Genomic DNA, 20,689 nt, shown 5'->3' with positions numbered 1-20,689 from the left:
TTGCATCCCCAGAGAGCCCACCTTATGGGAGTAAAGGTTCAGAAATGGGCACAGCAGGTATTATGAAATAAACTGGTTACTTAAATGGTTGATTTGTGATTGTACTCTGAAATATGCTGTCATTTAAGATGGAAACATTCATTTAATTTTTCTGCTACTCCACATCCCTGTGATACTGTAATGAAAAAAATTTTTTAAGCACAAACTCACATGGATGGGAAAAAAAATAGAGGAGACAATAGCCAAACATTTAAAATATTTAATATAATTTTATTTTTGTGTGCATGGTGGGTGATTGTGTACACGCATGTGTATGTACATGTGTATGAATGTATGAAAGCTAGGGGTTGATATTGAATGTCTTCCTTTATCATTCTCTACCTTTTGTATTGAGGCAGGGTCTCTCACTTGGACCCTGAGCTTGCAAATTGGGCTTGCTCCAGAGATCCTGTCTCCTTTTTCCAAGTATTAAGATTACTGGCAGTCTACTGTGTCTACTCGGCCAGTATTTACATGAGTGTTATAGATCTGAGCTCTGGTCCTCTTGCACGGCAAGTACTTTACCAACTGAATCGTTTTCTCAATCCCATAGCTAAATATTTTATAAGGTTTTGTCAAGGAGGTGGAAGATGGATGGAGGTGGGGGCTGGGGCACATGGCTAACCAGCTGGCTGTCTTAATGACTAGATGGATGGCTAATAAGTGGATGGATTAGTAGGTGAGTGGGTAAATGGATGAGCAGGTAGGTGAGTGAGTGAGAGTGTAGCCAACAAATGACTTTGTATGCCCTGATAAAGCCAATACCGAGCGAGTAGTAATTTGTGGACTAATCTGTTTACACTATAGTGTTCTTTAAAAATGTGTCATTTGTCAGTATTAGAGTGGCTCTGTTTACATTAAAGAACTGAGAGATTCCAGAGATGCTAAAGGCAGACTGTGCAGGGTTCTGTGGAGCTGAACTTCTCTTGAACCTTAGTGGGAGCGCTGACCCTCTTTGCCCACTGAGTGCATGCCTGCTCCCCAGGTGTCATGCCGCCCTTCCCGCTCAGGCACCGGGAGGAATTGTTAGTAAGCTAATAGCTCTCGGAGATTTCAGAAAGATGCACAGAAAAGACAAGTTTCTCTTCTTTTTAGCTATGTGCAAGGGGTCTCAACCCTCCCCCCGCTGCGACCCTTCAGTACAGTTCCTCATGTTGTAGTGACCCCAACCATACAATCATTTTTGTCGCTACTTCATAACCATAATTTTGCTACTGATATGAATTGTAATCTAAATATTTTTGGAGATAGACATTTGCTAAAGGGGTGTAGGTTAAGGAAAGCTGGTTTAATGATTTCAGACATCAAAGTTGTAAAAATCCTGTCAGCTTTAGCTTTCTCTGGTTTCAGAGTTGCATACAGTATGAATATCTGTACAGATTATCAAAACATAATTACTAGGAAATGCTTTTTGCATGTTACCACCCAGGAAGGTGAATTTACTTTTCCAAATTAATCTAATTATCTTAATGAAAGCAGCAGCTTTGATTAATGTTGGCCACTTTAAAGATGAGTCGTAGTTCATAGCGTAGCCCTGCATTTTAGAAATAAAAAGGTGGGTAGGTAGTCGACAGTGTAGCACTTGTCCTGTGAATACACTTCTCTGAGATATTATAAAACATGGACAGCTACTAATCCTAGTTTACAGGTCTATTTACACACTTGTGAGTTGACAGGCAAATTATGTTTATCAGAACTCTATTGACTAGCTTACTTTCACAATTTTTCTTTACAGAAAATGAAATATGTTAAACTGTAAAGATCACCATAATTTTATAGAATGCTAATTAAATGAAAAAAATTAGAAAAAGAAAGTAGATGTGTATTATCAAGAAATAAGATATATGATCACAGAACTAAGACCAGTTCATGGTAAATTCCTGCCACATAAAATAGTCCTGCTTTTATGTTGCTAACTTCATATCAAACTACATGCCAAAAAGTATTTAAGATGGAAGGGTATTTATTTTAAAGTTACCCCTTTTGGCCAGAATTCTCTTTAGACTCTTGTGTTTAAATTACTTTCTTTGAGTTAGTTCTTTTAATTTCCTCCCACAGGTATTGTGTGTAAGGAGAGGGCTCCTCATTCTTCTTGATTTCCAGGTCTGATTCTTGAAGCTTTCCTCTGCCTTGTTTCCATGCCTTGAATGCTTATGTACAGAAGGAAGCCATCCTGCCTTTAACTTTGTCCCTTCCTTCACTCTAGGCAGACTGATGCTTTTCCTGTGTTCATCTTAAGAGGGCTAAAGACAAATCTTTACTTTCTCTAAGTAAAGCCATAATTAAAACTAAAACAGAAAATATCTCAGCCAACACTGTTGTAGGTTGATCATAATTACCCTTAAACATACTAGTGATTCTCGTGTTCTTTTTTATTAGGCAAAAGAGATTTCACTAGCAGACCTTCAGGAGAATTATATTGAGGCCTTAAATAAATTAGTGTCTGAAAATCAACAACTGCAGAAAGATTTGATGAGCACCAAATCTGAGCTGGAGCATGCTACTAACATGTGCAAAAAAAAAGATGGCGAGATCTTTAACCCAGCACACAGCAGAGCTGCCGGGTTCAAGAATGCAGAGCTTAAGTAAAGTTCCCTCCCTCCCTCCCTCCCTCCCTCCCTCCCTCCCTCCCTCTCTGTCTCTTAAAGAATTACTTATTTATTTTATGTATGTGAGTACACTGTAGCTGTATTTGGACACCGGAAGAGGGCATCGGATCCCATTACAGATGGTTGTGAGCCACCATGTGGTTTCTGAGAATTAACTCAGGACCTCTGGAAGAGCAGTCAGTGCTCTTTTACTAAGCCATCTCTCTAGCACCTTAAGTAAAGTTTCTTAAAAGTCTCTTTGAAGTGCATGTGCTACGGCCTGCTTTCCTACTTTGAGAAGACTTTCTGGCTTAGAGCTGTGCAGTCATCACAGGCTCTGGTTTAACTCTGCCCAGTGTGCACAAGAGGCTCAGGTGGCTCAGCCTATTTCATCACAGCTTTTGTTCTGTGCACCCTGAGTGTACATGTGTGTGAACAGCAGCTTGTTCCTGAGTTTTCATGCTGCCTCCCACTACCTTCATCACACCTGTTCCATAAGAAGTAAAACGTGGCTTTCTATAAAAAGCACCCATTGCACTTTTTTTTAAAATGTATTTATTTTATTTATGTGAGTACATTGTAGCTGTTTTCAGACAATACCAGAAGAGGGCATCTGATCCCACTACGGATGGTTGTGAGCCACCATGTGGTTGCTGGGATTTGAACTCAGGACCTCTGGAAGAGCAGTCAGTGCTCTTAACCACTGAGCCATCTCTCCAGCCCAAAGAACCTGCCAACTCTTTTTTTTTTTTTTTAAGATTTATTTATTACATGTAAGTACACTGTAGCTGTCTTCAGACCACCAGAAAAGGGCGTCAGATATCGTTATAGATGGTTGTGAGCCACCATGTGGTTGCTGGGATTTGAACTCTGGACCTTCGGAAGAACAATTGGGTGCTCTTACCCACTGAGCCATCTCACCAGCCCCCCATTGCACTTTTGATCAATTAATTTTAGGTTGTTACCATAAGAAAGGTTATTTCAATGAGAAGCCAACTGACTTGAGTTTGTTCTGTGTAGCCTGTGTGTTTTCCTACCAGAAGCCTTTGTTAGCATCCCCACCCCACTCTCACCCACGGTGACATTCTGAGCTTTCTCTGTGCACGGGGTGCCCTGGCCCTGTTCCTTCTGCACCCCACTGGCAGCATGTTTGGCCGCTGCTATGCTGGGAGCATGAGAGCAGAGCCCGAGGAGCGCTTGTCTCCGAGTGGACTGCTCATTTGTAAGCAGTAGAGTCCTGTCGCATAGCCTCTTATGAACATGCTTCTTTCAGCATTTATTGGAAAGAAAAGTTGCTACAGTTTTTCATTTATCTTGTTTTCTAATCTGCTATCCAGGCCAATCCATGGCCAGCACAGACATGACGGAATAAAGACCGAGCAGTACAAAACAGGTCACCACTCGCCTCGAGGACAAACGTTGGATAGCATAGACCCTGTGGCCAGGGGTCCCAGCCCCCTGAGTTCTCACATCAGCCCCGGCAGCTCCACCGTCTCTCTGCCTTCCAACTTTCTATTTGAGGCTCACTCTTTGCCTTCAGTGCTAGATATAAATGATGTCAACTTTTCTGACAGTCTGTCTGACTGTATGAATGACCAAGAAGAGTTTGTATCTTCGGTATGAAAACTTTCTCGTGCTAATACTTATTTTTATTTTTAATTTTAAGCTAAAGAGGGTGATTTTTTTTTTTTCTTACTGGGTCCCAGTCAGTACCCTGTATCACTTTCACATTTGTAGTTTTGCTTGTGAAGGCACATTCAACCAAGACAGCTTCAAATTCAGGTTCTAAAATACTTAGAATATGAGTGCAGGCATTCACTGACTTTAGCCTGCGCCTTCTTGCCTGCCTTTCCCAAGAGGGCTGACCATGCTGCAGGGATTGAATCAAGGGCTCTGTCTCAAGCATGGAGACTGAGGAGGGAAAAGAGGGGCTGCTGGGGAGGAGCTGGTGGCCTGGGGCTGAGGGTGGTGCATCTAAGGTGAATGGAGCATGATTTGAGTACCTATGATGGCGCCTTACCCTCACCACTAGGCTCCAGTGTTCTTTACCTTCCATCGTGAAGCCGGTGTTGGGCTGTCCATTGCCTGTTGTTAGCTGTGGTGTGTCTTTGTGAAAGTTTAGTAACCTTTGTTTTTGTTTTTTTGTTTGTTTGTTTGTTTATTTTTGAATGTGTCAGCAATTCCATGGAAAGATTTTCTTAAAGTTTTCAAAATAAATGTCCAATTTAACTTACACATAGTTAACAAAAAAAATCAACACCCTGAAAAGTACCTTTCTTCTAAGTTTGGCAGCCAGCCTTCCCTGCCCTATGATGATGTGATTTCACAAATGTCACCTTTTCCAGCTAGTGTGAGCATCACGCTTTTCCTTCAGAAGTCAGGTATCTGATGGTTGCGCTCTACAGGGCCAACACGGTTGGTCCTTATTATTCATCACTTGCCGGTTTGACTGCCCACTAAACTGTACTGTGGCCCTGCTGTACCCACATGTGGACACACAGAAAGCAGGAGAGCTGGCTCCCACGCTCCTAATAGAGGGAGCAAAGGTGGCCTTGTGTTTCGTTCCAGTCTCAGTGTTCATGTGGTGATGGCGGGCAGCACCCTGCTGTGTGAGAGCCTTGATTCCAGCACCAGTTACAGTGGTAGCCGTGGGAAAGTCATTTCTCACTTCTGAAACTCATTTCTGTTTTGTCAAATAGAGACAAGAGGGTGTATATATGTCTATACTGTGTGTGTTTATTTCCCCCGGAGGCAATGATTTGTGCTAACTCAGCGTTTAAAGTGACTTCTAAAGTATAACATTAAATGAGAGCAAACTGCGTGTGCTAGATTTCCTGTATTACCTTCAAAAATCTGAGATCTGAAGTATCACCAGAATTGAGAGTTGCAGATCAAAGGCCATGGAGTGGAATTTTAAGAAAGGGAAAAATATTGATTTTTAACTGGCATTTAATTTGTTTCCTGTAGATTTTCAGTGCTTTAAAGTGAGAGTAACATTCAGAGTTTTGAAATAGCAGGCGTTGGCTGTATTCTTCAGTAAGAGGCAGGCAGGCATTTCTAGTCTAAGCCGAGGTACTCTCAGACAACTGACGACATTTCCTATACACTTTACACAGACACTCTTTGGGTCAGAAAGAAAGAGCTCTGTGGAGCTATGTTTTCAGAACTTGCCTTTTTTTCTTTCTTGGATTTAAGACGAAAATATCTCCTCAGGAAAAATTCTCCCTTTAACAGGGCTAGGCAGAAAATATCAAAATGTTGGGGCATTCATTCCTGCTTCCTAACACATATCATGATTTGTCCCTCTTCCAGGGCTCGCTGCCCACCTCTCCTCTGGGATCGATAGCTACCAGGTTTCTGGAAGAGGAGGAGCTGAGGTCTCACCATATTCTAGAGCGCCTGGACGCCCACATTGAAGAACTGAAAAGAGAGAGTGAGAAGACGGTGAGGCAGTTCACAGCCCTCGTGTAGCCCTGCACAGCCACAGACGGAAGACTGGATTATAAAGTTGTAATGAAGCAATGCTCGCAAGGGCGGCACTGAGGAGTCTGCAGACTGGGCACTTGGGTATTTTCACTGCGTTGTGTGGAGGACTGCTTCCATAGGAACTTGTGAGAATAAACCGCTTTGCAGACTTTTCTCACATGAATGTTTATTACCACAGAGCAATGCTTTCTCTTTCCGACTTACATGTGAATAGCTGTGTACTACTGAAAATAAAGATTGTACTATACAGTTTGAAACTAGAGTAACTACAGAGCTTCCCTTAAAGGAAGTATGCAGTGGAAGCATGGCTGTGAAGTTGCTCAGCTAGCTTCTCAGGCGTTCTCACCTTTTTAGGTGCAAAGTCTGGCTACAAGTGTGTCAAGGGGCCATGGGGAGTCCTTGGCACGGAGGCTTTTGCACACATTCACAAAGAGAGGACTGTATAGGTTGGAGCTGGATTCAGTGTATGCAGCTCATGGGATGTCCGAATGCTTAGCATTCGCATGCTGAGGAGAGGTCAGAGGGGGGAGAGGATTTGAAGCCACATTGTTGACAACCAAGGAGGGCATGGACAGAGGAGAGCAGGGGTCTAGGCAGCTGAGGCGCATAGGAGCCACACCAGTGCAGAAGTGGACCGTGCAGTCAGGGCAAGGAGAAGGCACATGCTGGACTTGTCAGCTCAAGGACCCAGCTCCTCCCATTCTCCCTGCTAGAGGGTCTTTCCCATCAGCACGTAAACATCCCGGGATTCTTCTTTTCAAAAGAAACAGAAAAAGTGCCCATCTACTCCATATATTTGCTTCTCTCTGGCAAACATTTCTAGAAATAGGTGGCTGTGGTGATGGTTTCTGGGTTGTCTCCTCTTTCTGAGCCCTCTTCACCCTGGAGCTGCTGTCCTGCCTTGGAGGTTACTAATGTCCTCATCTCCGGACATCATTCCACACATTCTTCCCACCCTCCCTTGACTCCTATGACCTGGTGCTGCTGACCCCCTTCTGTCTGCCTGGTCTCTGCTCTAGAACTTTCCCTCTGTTCCCAAGCTCTTATGACCATGTGTAGCCCAGTGTTCTCTATAGTCAAGCAATCAGACATACCTCTGTTTTTGTGAGATGCCTTTATTTGGTAGTCTGAGGAGAGAACTCTTGACTTTCCCTCTGGCCAAGGTTCCACCTCAGAAATGAAATCTGTGATTGCCAGTTCCTCCATGCCACTCCTGGCTCCTTAGAACATCTTCTGCCCAGTTCACTGGGAGGCCCTGCGGCTTCTGCTTCTCTCAGATCCACCCACTGCGCTCTTGCGCTAACACAAGCCACTCTCATATAGAATCTAGGCGTGGCCTCCCTCCTGGTACCATTCTGGTATCCAACACCAATTACTTCACCTCCACAGAGTGTCCAGAACATGAATGCAATGTTACTGCTTCCTGCTTTGCAATCCACAGAGGCTTCTTACTGTACTCAGAATAAAATCCCATGATGGGTCATGCTCACAGGGTCTCCATGGTCTGGGCCTGTGCACAGCACAGTGCTGCCCGCAGTGAGCTGCTCACATGAGGTTTCCTGAAGGGCTTCCTCCGTGGGCTCTTCACCCTCTAAGAAGGTTTTGTTACTTGGATTATGACTCTTGGAGACAGGGGCTTCTCACACCCCGCACAAGCCCGTCTAGGAGGTAGACCCAGGAGTAAATGTCGTCCTTAAGATGCCCACATACTGCCCTTATGCTGCGACACATGCTGACCTCCTGCTGTCTTCTTCCCACAGTCTGTTACTGCTCTTTTGCTTTCGTGACCGCCCTATCCCACGTGGTATGCACTGGCCAGGGGCAGGGAGCGGCTCACACTCTCACAGCATCCCCAGTGTGCCCATCACGGCACTGGGCGCAGCTGCTGCCTTCCTTGCTCTCTGTGCCCCAGGACTGGACAGCATGCTGCCCATATGGGGGCACTCAGTAACCATGGTGGGCACGTAACAGTCCTAACCAGCAGCCTTCGCTTGTTCTTCTCTCTAGAATGAGAATACTGGGGTTAAGAGGGTCTCCTGAAGTTAGGTTTCTAAAGGGCTCAGGTTCCAAGATGCTACACCTGTGGGGATGAAAGAGTTTGAATTTCAGAGTCTCCCAAGCTTCAGATCAAAGATTTCTGTCTGATGTCATCACTGGGAGGAGCAGGGACAGATCAGTCCCTGGGAGCACTCAAGGAATCACGAGGTGCGATGAATTTCCTTAAAAATATACTGTGTTCTTACAAAAGCTGAAATGGTCTGTTGTCTAAATTTGTCAGAACATTCGATTGCAGTTTAACCCTCAACTTTGCTTTTTCAAAGGATTTCCTACTACCTAAAGTTGTCCAAAGTTAGTGAGTTTGTTTCTTAGCAGGTTTTATAAATGGTCACTGACCAGAGTTCCCAGATGAGATGGAAAGGATCGGAAGTTTATTTCAGACAAGGTCTAGTGTTGCCCAGTCTGTCCTGGAGCATCCTCTGTCCCCCGGGCGGCAGCCTGTCTTCACCTATGAAATGCCGAGGAGCACTGAGAACACAGCACTGCCACGGCTGGGGAGCAGCAGAGACTTTGTCAGATGAGTTAGTTCATGCCTCTTGCCCTGGATTCCTGATGGATTTGTGTCTAGGTTCTAGGACACAGGAGCTGTAATGTCCCCCATTTTATAAGGGAATTAAACTGGTCTGTGGAGGGTCCTAGAGCCTTCCTTCTAACAGAGCCAAGAGGTAGCAAGGACTCTGGGCACCGAGTGACCTAAAGACCTAATCCTAGCGCACCTTTTAGCTGGGTGAATCTGAGCCACTGCACTGAGCCCCACACTTGAGTTTATCATCTGTAAGATAGAGCAATGCAAACAATGCCTACCTCAGAGGTTTTGTGAAAATGAACTAAGTGTATTTGTAAAGCACTTACAATCCTGCTTGGGACAGCATACTGTGGAAGCATCTTGACTGGGAAAGAGCCTGTCGCCTTCTGTTCTGTGAGGGCTCCCTGACTCCAAGCCCTGCCTCCCCTCTCCTAATGATGAGGAAGCCCTGGCAGAGCTGTGCCTGGAGTTTTCTGTTTGCAGAATACCCTTGCGTCTGGAACCTAAAAGTTACAGGTAAGAAAAATATTATAAATAAGCTGTACATCACTGAGGACAGAGTTGACACAATTGTCACAAAGAGCACTGAAGTGCGGGACAGAGGAGAGAAGGGAGTTGTCAGCTTGTGGCTGAAAGATGGAGCTACCATACCAAATATTGTGTCCATGCCAGGTGTGGCGGCCCAGTGCCCAGAAGGCTGAGGCAGGAGGATAATAACAGCAAAACAGTGGGACTTGCAGAGCCACACAGTAGATCTGGGTCAAAGGGAGAGTGGGGGCCGGAGGCCGTGATGGATGCACCAACACAGTTGCTCGAGGCAGGCAGCCCAGGTGCTTCTTAGGGGCAAAGGCAGAGGAGAAAACACTTGTACTTTATAGGTTTCTGGCGCCTCCAAGCCTGGAGCAGATGCCTATCTTAAGAGAAGTTTCGCTTGTACAGGCCTAGTGAAGATTTGTTTAGGTGACAGGTATACAGTGTTCTCCTGACTGATAGAGAGTTTGTTTGCTTCCGTACGGTTGCAGGTTGAAGGCATAGGGCTGAAGTGTGATCAGAAGATCTGGTTCTGAGAAGGTTCAGGGCATGAAGGCATGAAGCTGGACCAAAGGGAAAGCCTGGGTGGGGTGGGGTGGTGGTGATGGCCTTGCAGGCCTTAGAGTAGCCCCAACACACTGTTCACACTTTCCTCTGTGGGAACCTAGAATATGGACCTTTTATGCTGCCTCTTTGACCATCAAAAGTGAGTTACGGTCCTCCTGGGGAAAGAAAGCACCCGGTCAAGGTGATGCCTGAGCAGTGGAAGGCCCAGAAACTCCTCGGGATCAGATGAGAAGAGAGATGTGTGCACATGTGCTTTTCTGGCATCGGATTTGGTTTTTGTTAGATTCTTGAAGGTCTCTATGAACCAAAAACGAGATTTAAGAGTCACAGCTTTCAGGACTGAAGTGCCCCTGGGATAGTGTCTTGTTTCCTGGCAAGAGACGTGAAGTTGAAGTCAAATCCTCCTTCCCTGGGGTTAAGTTTTAAAGTGTAGTAGAGAATGGAAACTATTCAGTAATTAAAAACAAAACAAAACAAAACACACAAATCATTAAAAATGGGCAAAGGAACAAGGCATAGCGGAACAAGGACTCAGCTGGGACAAGAGGCTCGTGACTCGGGGCTCCAGCTCAGACCAACCATACACATACAAAAAGTTACACCAGCAAAGGATCTTTTAAAAAGATATGCAGATGTGTAATAAAGCACATGAAAAGATAATTGGCATCACTGGATACCAGGAAATGAGATTAGAACCCACAGTGAGATACCACTGCCCAGCCACTGTAAAAGGGCTCTGATTAGTGCCGAGCATGTGAGAAAAGTCGGATGCTTACACTGCTGATGGGAATGAAGGATGGTGCGCATGTGGGGAAGCAGATGACACTGGTTCTCCAGAGAGCAGATGTCGAGTTGCCCATCACGTTGCAGCATCAGTCCCAGGCATGCTCAAGGGAAGGAAATTGTCACGCAGAAAGCAGGTCACACGTGTTCACAGTGGCGTTTTCACAACAGCCCCACAGTGGAAGCAACCCAGACATCTGCAGTTGAAGAGTAGGTGAGCAGCATGTGGCTAGCCATGCAGTGCAGTGTTATTTGGGGATGCAGAGAAAGAACATATCTGGGAACTACCGTGCTGTGTCAGCTACAGAACGTTACAGAAAGTGTGGCTCTTTATATAATGTGCCCAGATCAGACAAATTTATACGGGCAAGAAGGAGGTCAGTAGATCTTGGTGGAAGTTGGGGGAAGCAGGACAAACGGAAGAGTATAGACTTTACCTTGGGAATTATAAATATTTTATCACTCATGGCCCTGACCACTGCCCCACTCTGAGCACATCACAGTTAACATTGAATTTGCATGCTTTAGATTGGGGAGGATCTTTTTCTTATATGTCATCATATATATATATATATGTATATATATGTATATATATATACATATATATATATATATATATACACACACACATATATATATATATATATATATATATATATATATGAATGATCTATTTTGATAATAGCTCCCCCATTTTATCCACTTCCCCTACCACTGAACCCCTTCACAGTCCTCTTACTATTTTCAGTGGTGCGTGTGTGTGTGTGTGTGTATGTTTGTATTCCTACTGCATTTAGACTTGCCTGAAAGAGCATGGGTAGAGAGCTATCTACTTGAGCAAGGGCACTTTAACCAGTGGCTATATCACTGGTGAATATGACTCTTCCCCTCCCTCAGCAGCCAATGACTGTTCATATATCTTCACAGAGGGTTAAATTCCTGTGACCCTTCTCAAATGAGTGAATTTTATGATATATGAATTTTATTTTCTATTTTTATTTTTGTAGATGTTCTCACTCTGTAACCCAGGCTGGCCTGGAACTCACTGTGTAGTCCAGGCTACCCTTGAACTTACGTCGGTTAAACCCACCTCACTCAAGTACTGAGATAATAGGCAAGGGCCACTAGGGTTCTGAATTTTATCTTAATCTTAATAAGTTCCTCCCCCCTCCCCCAGTACTCCTGATTCAAGGCAGCACTGGAAAAGATAAGATGAATTTGGTTTTTGGAAATGTAGTACACGTTGTGGTGGGATTTGGTATTTCCTACTCTGGCTCCTATTCTGGAGTGTGACACTCCTGTCAGAGGGTGGATCATAGAACTTCAGGAGCAGTTGCTTCTGTGGAAAGCTTCAGCTGATGAGATAACATGGCTCAGAGAGATTTCCCAAGCACCTATGCTCTAGGCAGCTCCAGCTCGCTGCAGTGGGTGTGGTCTTGGTGCTGCTCCTGTGGAGGAGCAGTTTCCAGAGTTACAGAGGGTGAAGCTGCAGGATCCAAGTGGCTTCCTGGCTACAGGGAACTTGGGGTCAGCCTCATGGCTAGGATTGCAGACCACTCTCTGAAAATGGGAGGTCTGTGTCCCCAGACTGCTTGGCGAGCCCTTCTGATATTTCTCTGAGCTTGACTGGGCAAGGTAGAGAAAGGCAATGCATTGGTAAGTGCTTGCCTAACATATGCCTCTAGTGCACATGCATACACACCTGTATACACTCATACACATGTCTGTGTACACAGTCCCACACATGAACACGCATGTGTATACACAAAAGATGTGCTAAATCAGCACGTGAAACATTATAAGACAGCTCAGGTCCAGGGGACCTCCCCCACCAAATGGCCAGGATCCTCTCCCACCATCCTCACTGCTTCCCAAATGGACGAAGGACTGATAGCCTCTCTGTTGAGGATTCCTCCTGCATTATGGTGGAGCCCCGGGACTTCTCTGAAAAAGACTAAATGCAAGAAATAAAATGCACAGCATTAAAGAGAACAGCAATTATGTTGGCACTGAGCTATCAAAACACAAGAAAAGCAAATTTGTGATACTGTCTAATGTGTGCTTCCCTATTAACTCATTAAATAATAAGGCCTTATGGCAGATCTATCACCCACCATGCCTTGAAGCAGCCGTGCGTGCAGAGGATGTTCTGGGATGTTTGCAGCCATTCTAATGAGCTGTGGGAACATCTGTGATTTCTCTTGGAACTAAAACCACAGGTACTGCAACACCACTGTGGGTTACAGCCTCTAGTCACAATGGAACAAATGTCACATTTCAGTTAGAGAGCCCAAGTTCGTGGAGCCCTAGACTTGTGTTATGCCTCTAGGCTCCTGGGGATGCCGTCTGTGGCTGCCAGGTTAAGGTTTCAGAAACTTACCCCACTTACCTCTCTTCATTCTGGTTCCCTGGAGACGTTTTACTTGTTTAGAGGGGGTAGCATTTATACTTAATGTAAAAATTGTAAACATATTTTATCTTTATGGGTGTTTTGCCGAATGTGTATGTGTGTGCACCATGTGTGTGCCTGGTGCCCTTGAAAGTTAGAAGGTGTCAGTTTCCCTGGAACTGGAGTTACAGATGACTGTGTGTACTAGAAATTGAGCCTGGGTCACCTGGAAAAGCAGCTCTTAATCCCTGAGCCATCTCTCCAGATCCTTAGCACAAACTCTCAAGAACAAGTTCTCGAATAAGGTGAATGGGTTGAGATAACAAACTAACTTATCGAAACAATGGTACTTAAATTTTTTTTTCTGCAGCAGATTTGTGCTTCTGAGGGAACTACTGTCTGCGTCTGACAAGTCGGGCATCTTGCTTGAGTTGCAGGTGGATTCCAGGGCTCACAAAGCCTCAAGGTTTTGGCAGCCAAGTCAAACCCCAGGGAGCTGGAACTCCTCTCCATGGTCCTTTTGGAAGAAAGTTAGGTGTGGTGGTTTGAATCTGCTTGGCCCATGGAAGGTGATACTCTTAGGAAGGTGATACTCTTAATTGTGGCATTGTTGAAGGAAGTGCATCACTGTGTGGGTGGGCTTTGAAGCTCTGCCCATTTCGGAAGAGACCCTCCTCTTAGCTGCCTATGAGACAGTCTCTTCTCCTGACTGCCATTGGATCAAGATGTAGAACTCTCAGCTCCTTCTACAGCACCAAGTCTGCCAGGACGCCTCCATGCTTTCTGCTATGATGATAAAGGACTAAACCTCTGAAACTGTAAGGCAGCCACAATTAAATGTTTGCCTTTATAAGAGTTGCCTTGGTCATGTGTCACTTCCTAGCAATGGAAACCCTAACTAAGACATCATGGTCAAACAGCTCAAGTCCCTATCTGCCACAGACCCAGCCGCAAGTGACATCTTTTGTAGGCTATGGATAATCAAAGACACTCTGGACCCCTTGGCCATCTCTTTTGACTGAATGACAGAGAGTTCTACTTTCTGCTGTGGAAAAAGGGCACATAGCATGGCTGGTGCTTGCTCTGTGAACCCCAAGAAAACTTTGCAGTGCCCAAATGCATTTTTCTGTGCACTGAGGCAGAGGAGACAAGAGAAGGGCTAGCATGGAGAGGCAAAACAAAGCTTGGATGGGTGTAGGCAGTGGTCCCAATCTGCCTTTACACAAAAATTTCTGCATCTTTATGCAATCTCTACAAACTTGGCTATGAATATTATTGAACAATGCATCAAATAACAACTCCATCAGACAGGAGTCTGCTGCTGGGGTCCTTAGCCACCTCAAACTAGGGTGTCTGTTTCCTTGAAAGAAACAAGTTCTTCAAATTTGTGTTTGTCACTAATATTTAAGATTAGCTTACAAGGTAATGGGCTTTATCACTGCACTCATTTAAAAAAATATCAGGTCTAAAAATATTTGATGGGATTAAAAAATCAATGCATGGGGCTGGCGAGATGGCTAAGCAGGTAAGAGCACTGACTGCTCTTCTGAAGGTCCTGAGTTCAAATCCCAGCAACCACATGGTGGCTCACAACCATCCATAATGAGATCTGACGCCCTTTTCTGGTGTGTCTGAAGACGACTACAGTGTACTTACATATAATAATAAATAATTATTTTAAAAAATCAATGCATAATATTATTTTAAAGTTCAGAAATAAACTTGGTAAAGAAAAGAGGAAGAATCTCAATTATTGCACTTTTGTGTACAGTCTACTGCTAAGATTTCTGAATAAATACTGCAAAGAAAATTAACTATTTTGTGTCTTATCAGTGTGGGCTGTGAAGAACTTAAAAATGCTGTCACTAAAAATCTCTAGACAGGGATTGTGTATCGTCTCAAGAATAAATCCTAATATAAAAGTTAAGGTCACTCAAGAAAGCTTAGGATTTGCATTTGAAAAGACTTTTCAAGATTCCATTGAGTGTTTCATGTAAATGCTATCTTTCCTAATGTGTGGCTTTTATCTTTTTCATTGTAATTACATATTTCGGAGAAAATGTGAAGGAATTTGTCTCATATTGTCTTAGTTCATTTTCTGACAATGTATAAGAATTCCTGAAGCAAGGTACACCAGTCACTTTTTTTTTGTTGTTGCTGTGATAAAATACCATGGCCCAAAGCAATTTAAGTGTTTATTTTGGCTTATATTCCAGAAGGCGAGAGTCCCTCACAGCAGAAAAGTTATGGCATTGTGGCGGCAGGAGCAGGAAGCTGGTTGGCCGTGCTTTTATCCATTCACAGGAAGCACAGAGCCAACAGGAAATGGGTGAGGCTATAAAGCCGCAAAACCTTCCAGTAACATACTTCCTCCACAGATTGTCACCTCATGCCTGAGGGTTTCTTTTGCTTGACAAAACACCATGAGATCAAAAGCAACTTACAAAAAGCAAGTTTAATTTGGGGCTCAGGGTACAAGAGGGTTAGAGTCCATGTCCATCGTGGTGGGGAGCATGCCAGCGGGTAGGCAGGCATAGCGGTAGAGCAGTAGCTGAGAGCTCTCACCTCTCCACAAGCACAAGGCAGAGGAGGGTGTGGGGAGGGAGATGGGGGGAGAGACTGAGAGATTGGGGCCCCCAGGAACCTCTTCCAAGAAGGTCATACTTCTTCATCTCTCTCAAATGCTTCTGCCAACTGAGGACCAAGTATTCAAATACCTCTCATCGAAATGACCTACGGGAGGCATTCTCATTTAAACCACCACAGGATCTATTTCATCTTAAAACTCTCAGCTAACACTCCTATCACTGAGAGGAGTCAGGAAGTCAGAGCAGCAGCTCAAGATAGGAACCTGGAGGCAGGAACTGAAGTGGAAGCCATGGAGCAAGCCATGCTGCTTACTTGTTTGCGCCTCATGGCTTGCTCTGCCACTTTCCTGTATAGCGCAGAAACACTTGCCCAGAGCATCAATCAAGAAAATGCCCTATAGACTTACCTATAGACAATCTGATGGAGGCATTTTCTCATTTGAGGTTCCTCTTCTCAAATAACTCTAATTTGTGTCAAGTTGTCAAAAACCCAAACAACTAACTAGCATACCTCCCAAAGATTCTATAATCTCCCCAAAATACCACTGTCAACTGAGGACTAAGTGTTCAAATATGTGAGCCTATGAGGGGCAGCTCTCACTCAAGCTACCACCATCATAATTTATAAAGGAACAGGCTTCATTTGGCTCATGGTTCTGGAGGCTGAATATCCAAGACTGGACAAGCACATCCCATAAGGTCCTCCTGTTACTGTCTGAGGACAGCAGGGACACGGAAGGAGTGAATGTGTGTGAAGGAGTCAAACATGAGGCAGCCTTGCTTTAGAGATACTGCACTCAAGTAGTACAGTCTCACGAGAACTTTGCTCAGTCTCCCCTGAATTAGGGATTAATCCAATCTGAGAGCATCAAGATTGTTAAAGGTTCTGCCTCCCAACACCACTGTCTTATTTATGGATTTGGTGCTGTGAACAGATACCATGACCAAGGCACCTCTTATAAGGACAATATTTACTTGGGGCTGGCTTACAGGTGCAGAGGCTCAGTTCATTATCATCAAGGCCAAAATTATGGCAGTGCCTAGGCAGACATGGCACAGGAGGAGCTGAGAGTTCAACATTTTGTTCTGAAGGCAAACAGAAGACTGACTTCCAGGCAAGCTAGGATGAGGGTCTTAAAGCCCACATCCACAGTGACACACTTCCTCCAACAAAGTCACACATTTCCCAACAAGGCCATACCTCCAAATAGTGACACTCCCAGGGCCAAGCATATTCAAACCACCACAACCACTATTGTAAAAATTCAGCATGACTTTGGTTTGTGTGTGTGTGTGTGTGTGTGTGTGTGTGTGTGTGTGTGTGTGTGCGTGTGTGCATGGTGGATGTGTGGAGGTTAGAGGTTGGCACTGGGTATCTTCCCTTATCATCTCCCACCTTATTTTTTGAGACAATCAAGAGACTTCTATTTTTGCTAGACTGGCTGGCCAGTAAGCACTGAGTATCCTCCTGCCTTAGTCTACCCAGTGTTGGGGGTACAGAGGTTGCAGCACCCACCTTCTTACAGGGAAGCTGGGGATTTGAGCTCAGGTCCTCTTGCTTGCTTGAGTGGGAAGCACTTTGTACATTGAGCTATCCCTATGACCCTCAATTGAGTTTCAAGGAGACAAACCATGTGTAGACTGTAGCACATAAGGATTGCGGGTTAGGTACTTTTCATTGATGTGATAAAATACCATGACCAGAAGTGACTTATAGATTAGTTTATTTTGACTTACAGTTTCAGAAGGAGAGCCCATAATGATGGGGAAGGCATGGCAGTAGTAGAGTCACATCTCTAACCACATGTAGGAGGTAGAGAGAGTGACCTGGAAGTAGTGTGAGGCTATAAACCCTCAAAGAACCCCCCCCCCCCCGTGACATACTTCCTTCAGCAAGTCTGTCCTAAAGGTTCCATAATATCTGAGCACAGTGCCACTGTCCTAATTTGTTTCTCTGTTGCTGTAATGAAACTAACTGAAAACCACTTGTAGGAGAAAAGGGTTTACTTCTGGATACAGGTTACAGCCCATCACTGAGAAGAACCAAGGCAGGAGCTCAGGTCAGGAACTGGGAAGAAGGAAACAAAGCAGAGAGCATGGAGGAGTGCTGCTCACCGGCTCATTTTTCATGCCCTGCTCAGCTCCCTTTTTATACAGCCCTGGACAACCTGCCCAATGGTGGCACTTCCCACAGTGGGCCGGGCTCTCCCCCACTAATCATTAATCAAGAAAATGACCTCACAGGAATGCCCACGGGCCACTCTGATAGAGGTGTTGAGGGGTTGTCTTCTCAGTTGACTTGAGTTTGTGTCAAGTAATAAAAACTGCCCAGCATAGCAAACAGTTGGGGACCGAGCATTCAAATACCTAAGCCGGAGGTTTGTGTATGTGTGGGGCGACATTTCTCATTCTAAGCATCACAGGTATCCTTCAGTTAGTTCTCTGGAAGATTCACCTCTGAAGGCTGTTTAAATATAATTATTTAGACTTTTTACAGACAACTCTCCCTTCAGTGTGCTGCTAGTAGAAGTCAGAAATGTGATGACAAGACTGTGGCCAGGGTTCTGGCTTGACTGGCCAACCTTCTTTTTCCTTCATGCCTCAGCTAAAACATTTCTGTGGTTGAATCTATTTTGATTAATGACTGTCCATATGAGAGCTGCCCAGATGACAGTCCATCCATTTATTAATTGTTCCTCTAAACATTAATGAAACAGAGCCTTCATCTTGGAAGATAGATACCTTTGAAGATGCCAACACAGGTGATGTGGATGCCAGCTCCTCTCCAGCTCCTAGAATCTTTGACAAGTGTATATGGCAGGACTAATGATACATCAATGCTTGAGGACAGCCTCCAGGCTCAGGGCTTGGGCCCAGGGAAATGGATCTGAGAGCAGAGGTTGAGGGCAGGGGCTCAAAGCCAGCTCACCACTTAGCAGCTGTATGCCCTTGGGCAGAATCTTCATATTGAGAGTGCACACTATGATTCTAACTCATCAAGCCTGACCCAGGCCATGTGAGATGCTGACTAGGAGACCTGGAGAGCTGAGAATGAGACGCTGCAGGTAACATCAATTGCAGAGACAGCAGCTGTAGGAGTCATCAGATCAGACAGCTGACCAGCTGTATGGTTGGGGGAGACCTTCAGAGGGACTGGTATGGGGTGCCCCGCAGAGCCAGATCAACCAAATGGTGACAAGCACAGTTGGGTTCCCCACAGAGATGTTCACAAGCTGCTCAGCAAGAGATGGCCAGTCAGATTTTAAGCTAAACTTCCTTAGCTTTAAATGTTGATGCCAGTTTAACACTAAGTAGTAAGGTCTTCACTCTCTGCCTGTATAATCTGCATACAGCAATAAAGGCAGTTTGAGACCATAAGCTGCACCACAGGCAAGGGCCCCAGGAAACAGAGAATTAGAGACAGCGGGGGAGGCCATTTCTTTTGCTCACAGTGCTTTGGGGGGAAATACTGAAGCCACAGGATCTAGCCATTTGCCACATGCTCATTCAATTCTCCAGGGAGAATAGGGCTTATTTCACGATCCAGTGACCTCCTTTAAGAGCTAAGGCAACCAGCCATGGCACATGCTTGAAATCCTACTACTTGGGAGGCTGAGGTAGGAGTTGAAGGCCAACCTGAGCTATGTAGTAAAACAAACTCAAAACGCTAGGGGTTAAGGAGTTGGCTCAGTTGGTAAAGTGCTTACTGTGCAAGCAAGAGGACCTGAGTGGGGTCCCCAGCAGCCACATAAAAAGGCAGGTGTTACGGTGAATGCCTGTAATCCTAGCATTTGGGGAGCTGGATGCAGGAGGGTTCCTGGAGCTTGCTGGCCATCTGTCTAATTTAACCAAATCACTGGGCTCCAGGCACAGTGTGACCATCTCAAAAATAAGGTGGAGAGACACCAAGAGAGACATTCAACACTGATTTCCAGTGTCCACATACATGTGCACATGCACAGAAACCCACATTCGTGAGCCCTACCACACAAACTAGTTATAAAGCTCCTGTGGTGGGGGACTTTGTTCCTTTTAGACAAAGACTCTTTCTTTAAGACAGAGGCACAGACATGTCCTTCCTTCCTCTGGACTTAAGAAATGTCACCATTTGATCATATACGCTTAAATCCACAAAGAATGAAAGATTAACACAAACTTGTTTGTGACCTTTCTAAGTTCTCTTCTGTCTTCAGAAGCATCTGCTGTGGTGGTGAAGTCACTCACATGTCACAGCCACAAGCTGGGCAGCTCTGTGTGTCATCAGAGGTAACAACAGCTACACCACATGTGAAACGTGCAGTCAGCAAATGAGCACCTGCCAAGGCCACTCCCGGGCCCTGGGGTTGGGTTTGGTTCAAACACTTGTACTTTCCCTAGAGCGACGTGTTGAATTGCCAGGTTTGTGTTTGGCTTTTTCAAATACCAAGCTGTTTTCAAAAATGGCTAAGCCATTTTACTTGCCCACATTTGAGGGTTCCTGTTTAACTCTGTCCTTATCAAACCTTGACAGCCGTCCTAATATATGTAGCACGGTAACTCATTGCCAACCTTTGGATCAGAAATGTTTACAAGGGCCCAGGTGTTAAAGGCCTGGTTCCAGTCTGTGGTGCTGTTAGGGGGTAGTGGAACCTTCATGAGTCCCTGTGGACTAGTTGCAGGGAGTTGCGTCATGACTTTGAGCTCTTGAAGGGTTTACTGATACCCTAACCCTTATTTATTTATTTTTGCTTCCTTTTTGTTTATTTTGCTACCACAAAGTGAGAAGAAGCTTTGATTGTCCTCCTGTTCCTCACCAAATCTGTCTCACCATAGTCTCAAAGCAACATAGCTGAACACGTCCAGACTCTGACACCACGCACACAGACGAACTCTTCCCCTTACGGTTATTCATCGTAGGTATTTTGTTATAGAAGTGGAAAGCTAATAGGAGTTACGGTATTAATTTGCATGTTGCTAATGACTAAAGATGTTGAGTTTTACAGGGTTGTTAGCTATTTTCATGCTCTATTTTCTTTGATGCAATGCATATTTAAAACTTCTGTGCAGTTTTTAATTGGGTTGCTTGCTTTCTTATTAAGAAGGTGCAAGGGCTCTTTATGTATTCAATACAGCAATTCCACTTCTAGGGACCTGC

At 44.8% G+C, this 20,689-nt stretch overlaps 1 protein-coding gene across 31 annotated transcripts in view; it reads left to right on the top strand.

The window, feature by feature from the left end:
- Cep63 (centrosomal protein 63) overlaps positions 1-6,374 on the top strand; it is a 39,987-nt gene extending 33,613 nt beyond the window's left edge. For 6 of the 31 annotated variants that reach the window (XR_001778924.1, XM_006511747.4, XM_017313416.2 and 3 more), the window contains 3 exons: positions 2,419-2,624; positions 3,965-4,244; positions 5,940-6,370. Coding sequence is in view for 27 of the 31 variants with exons in the window: in XM_006511747.4 (XP_006511810.1) it covers positions 2,419-2,624; positions 3,965-4,244; positions 5,940-6,098 (645 nt within the window). In the remaining 4 variants the exon portion in view is untranslated. Of the gene's footprint in view, positions 1-2,097; positions 2,143-2,418; positions 2,625-3,964; positions 4,245-5,939 lie in introns of those variants that run through there. The other 25 variants (XM_017313409.2, XM_011242882.2, XM_011242885.3 and 22 more) reach the window with 11 other exon arrangements.
- The last annotated feature ends 14,315 nt before the right edge of the window (positions 6,375-20,689 follow it).

Source organism: Mus musculus, chromosome 9 (genome assembly GCF_000001635.26).
Source record: "Mus musculus strain C57BL/6J chromosome 9, GRCm38.p6 C57BL/6J".
Lineage (NCBI taxonomy): Eukaryota > Metazoa > Chordata > Mammalia > Rodentia > Muridae > Mus > Mus musculus.
This window is presented reverse-complemented; position numbering and strand designations above follow the sequence as displayed.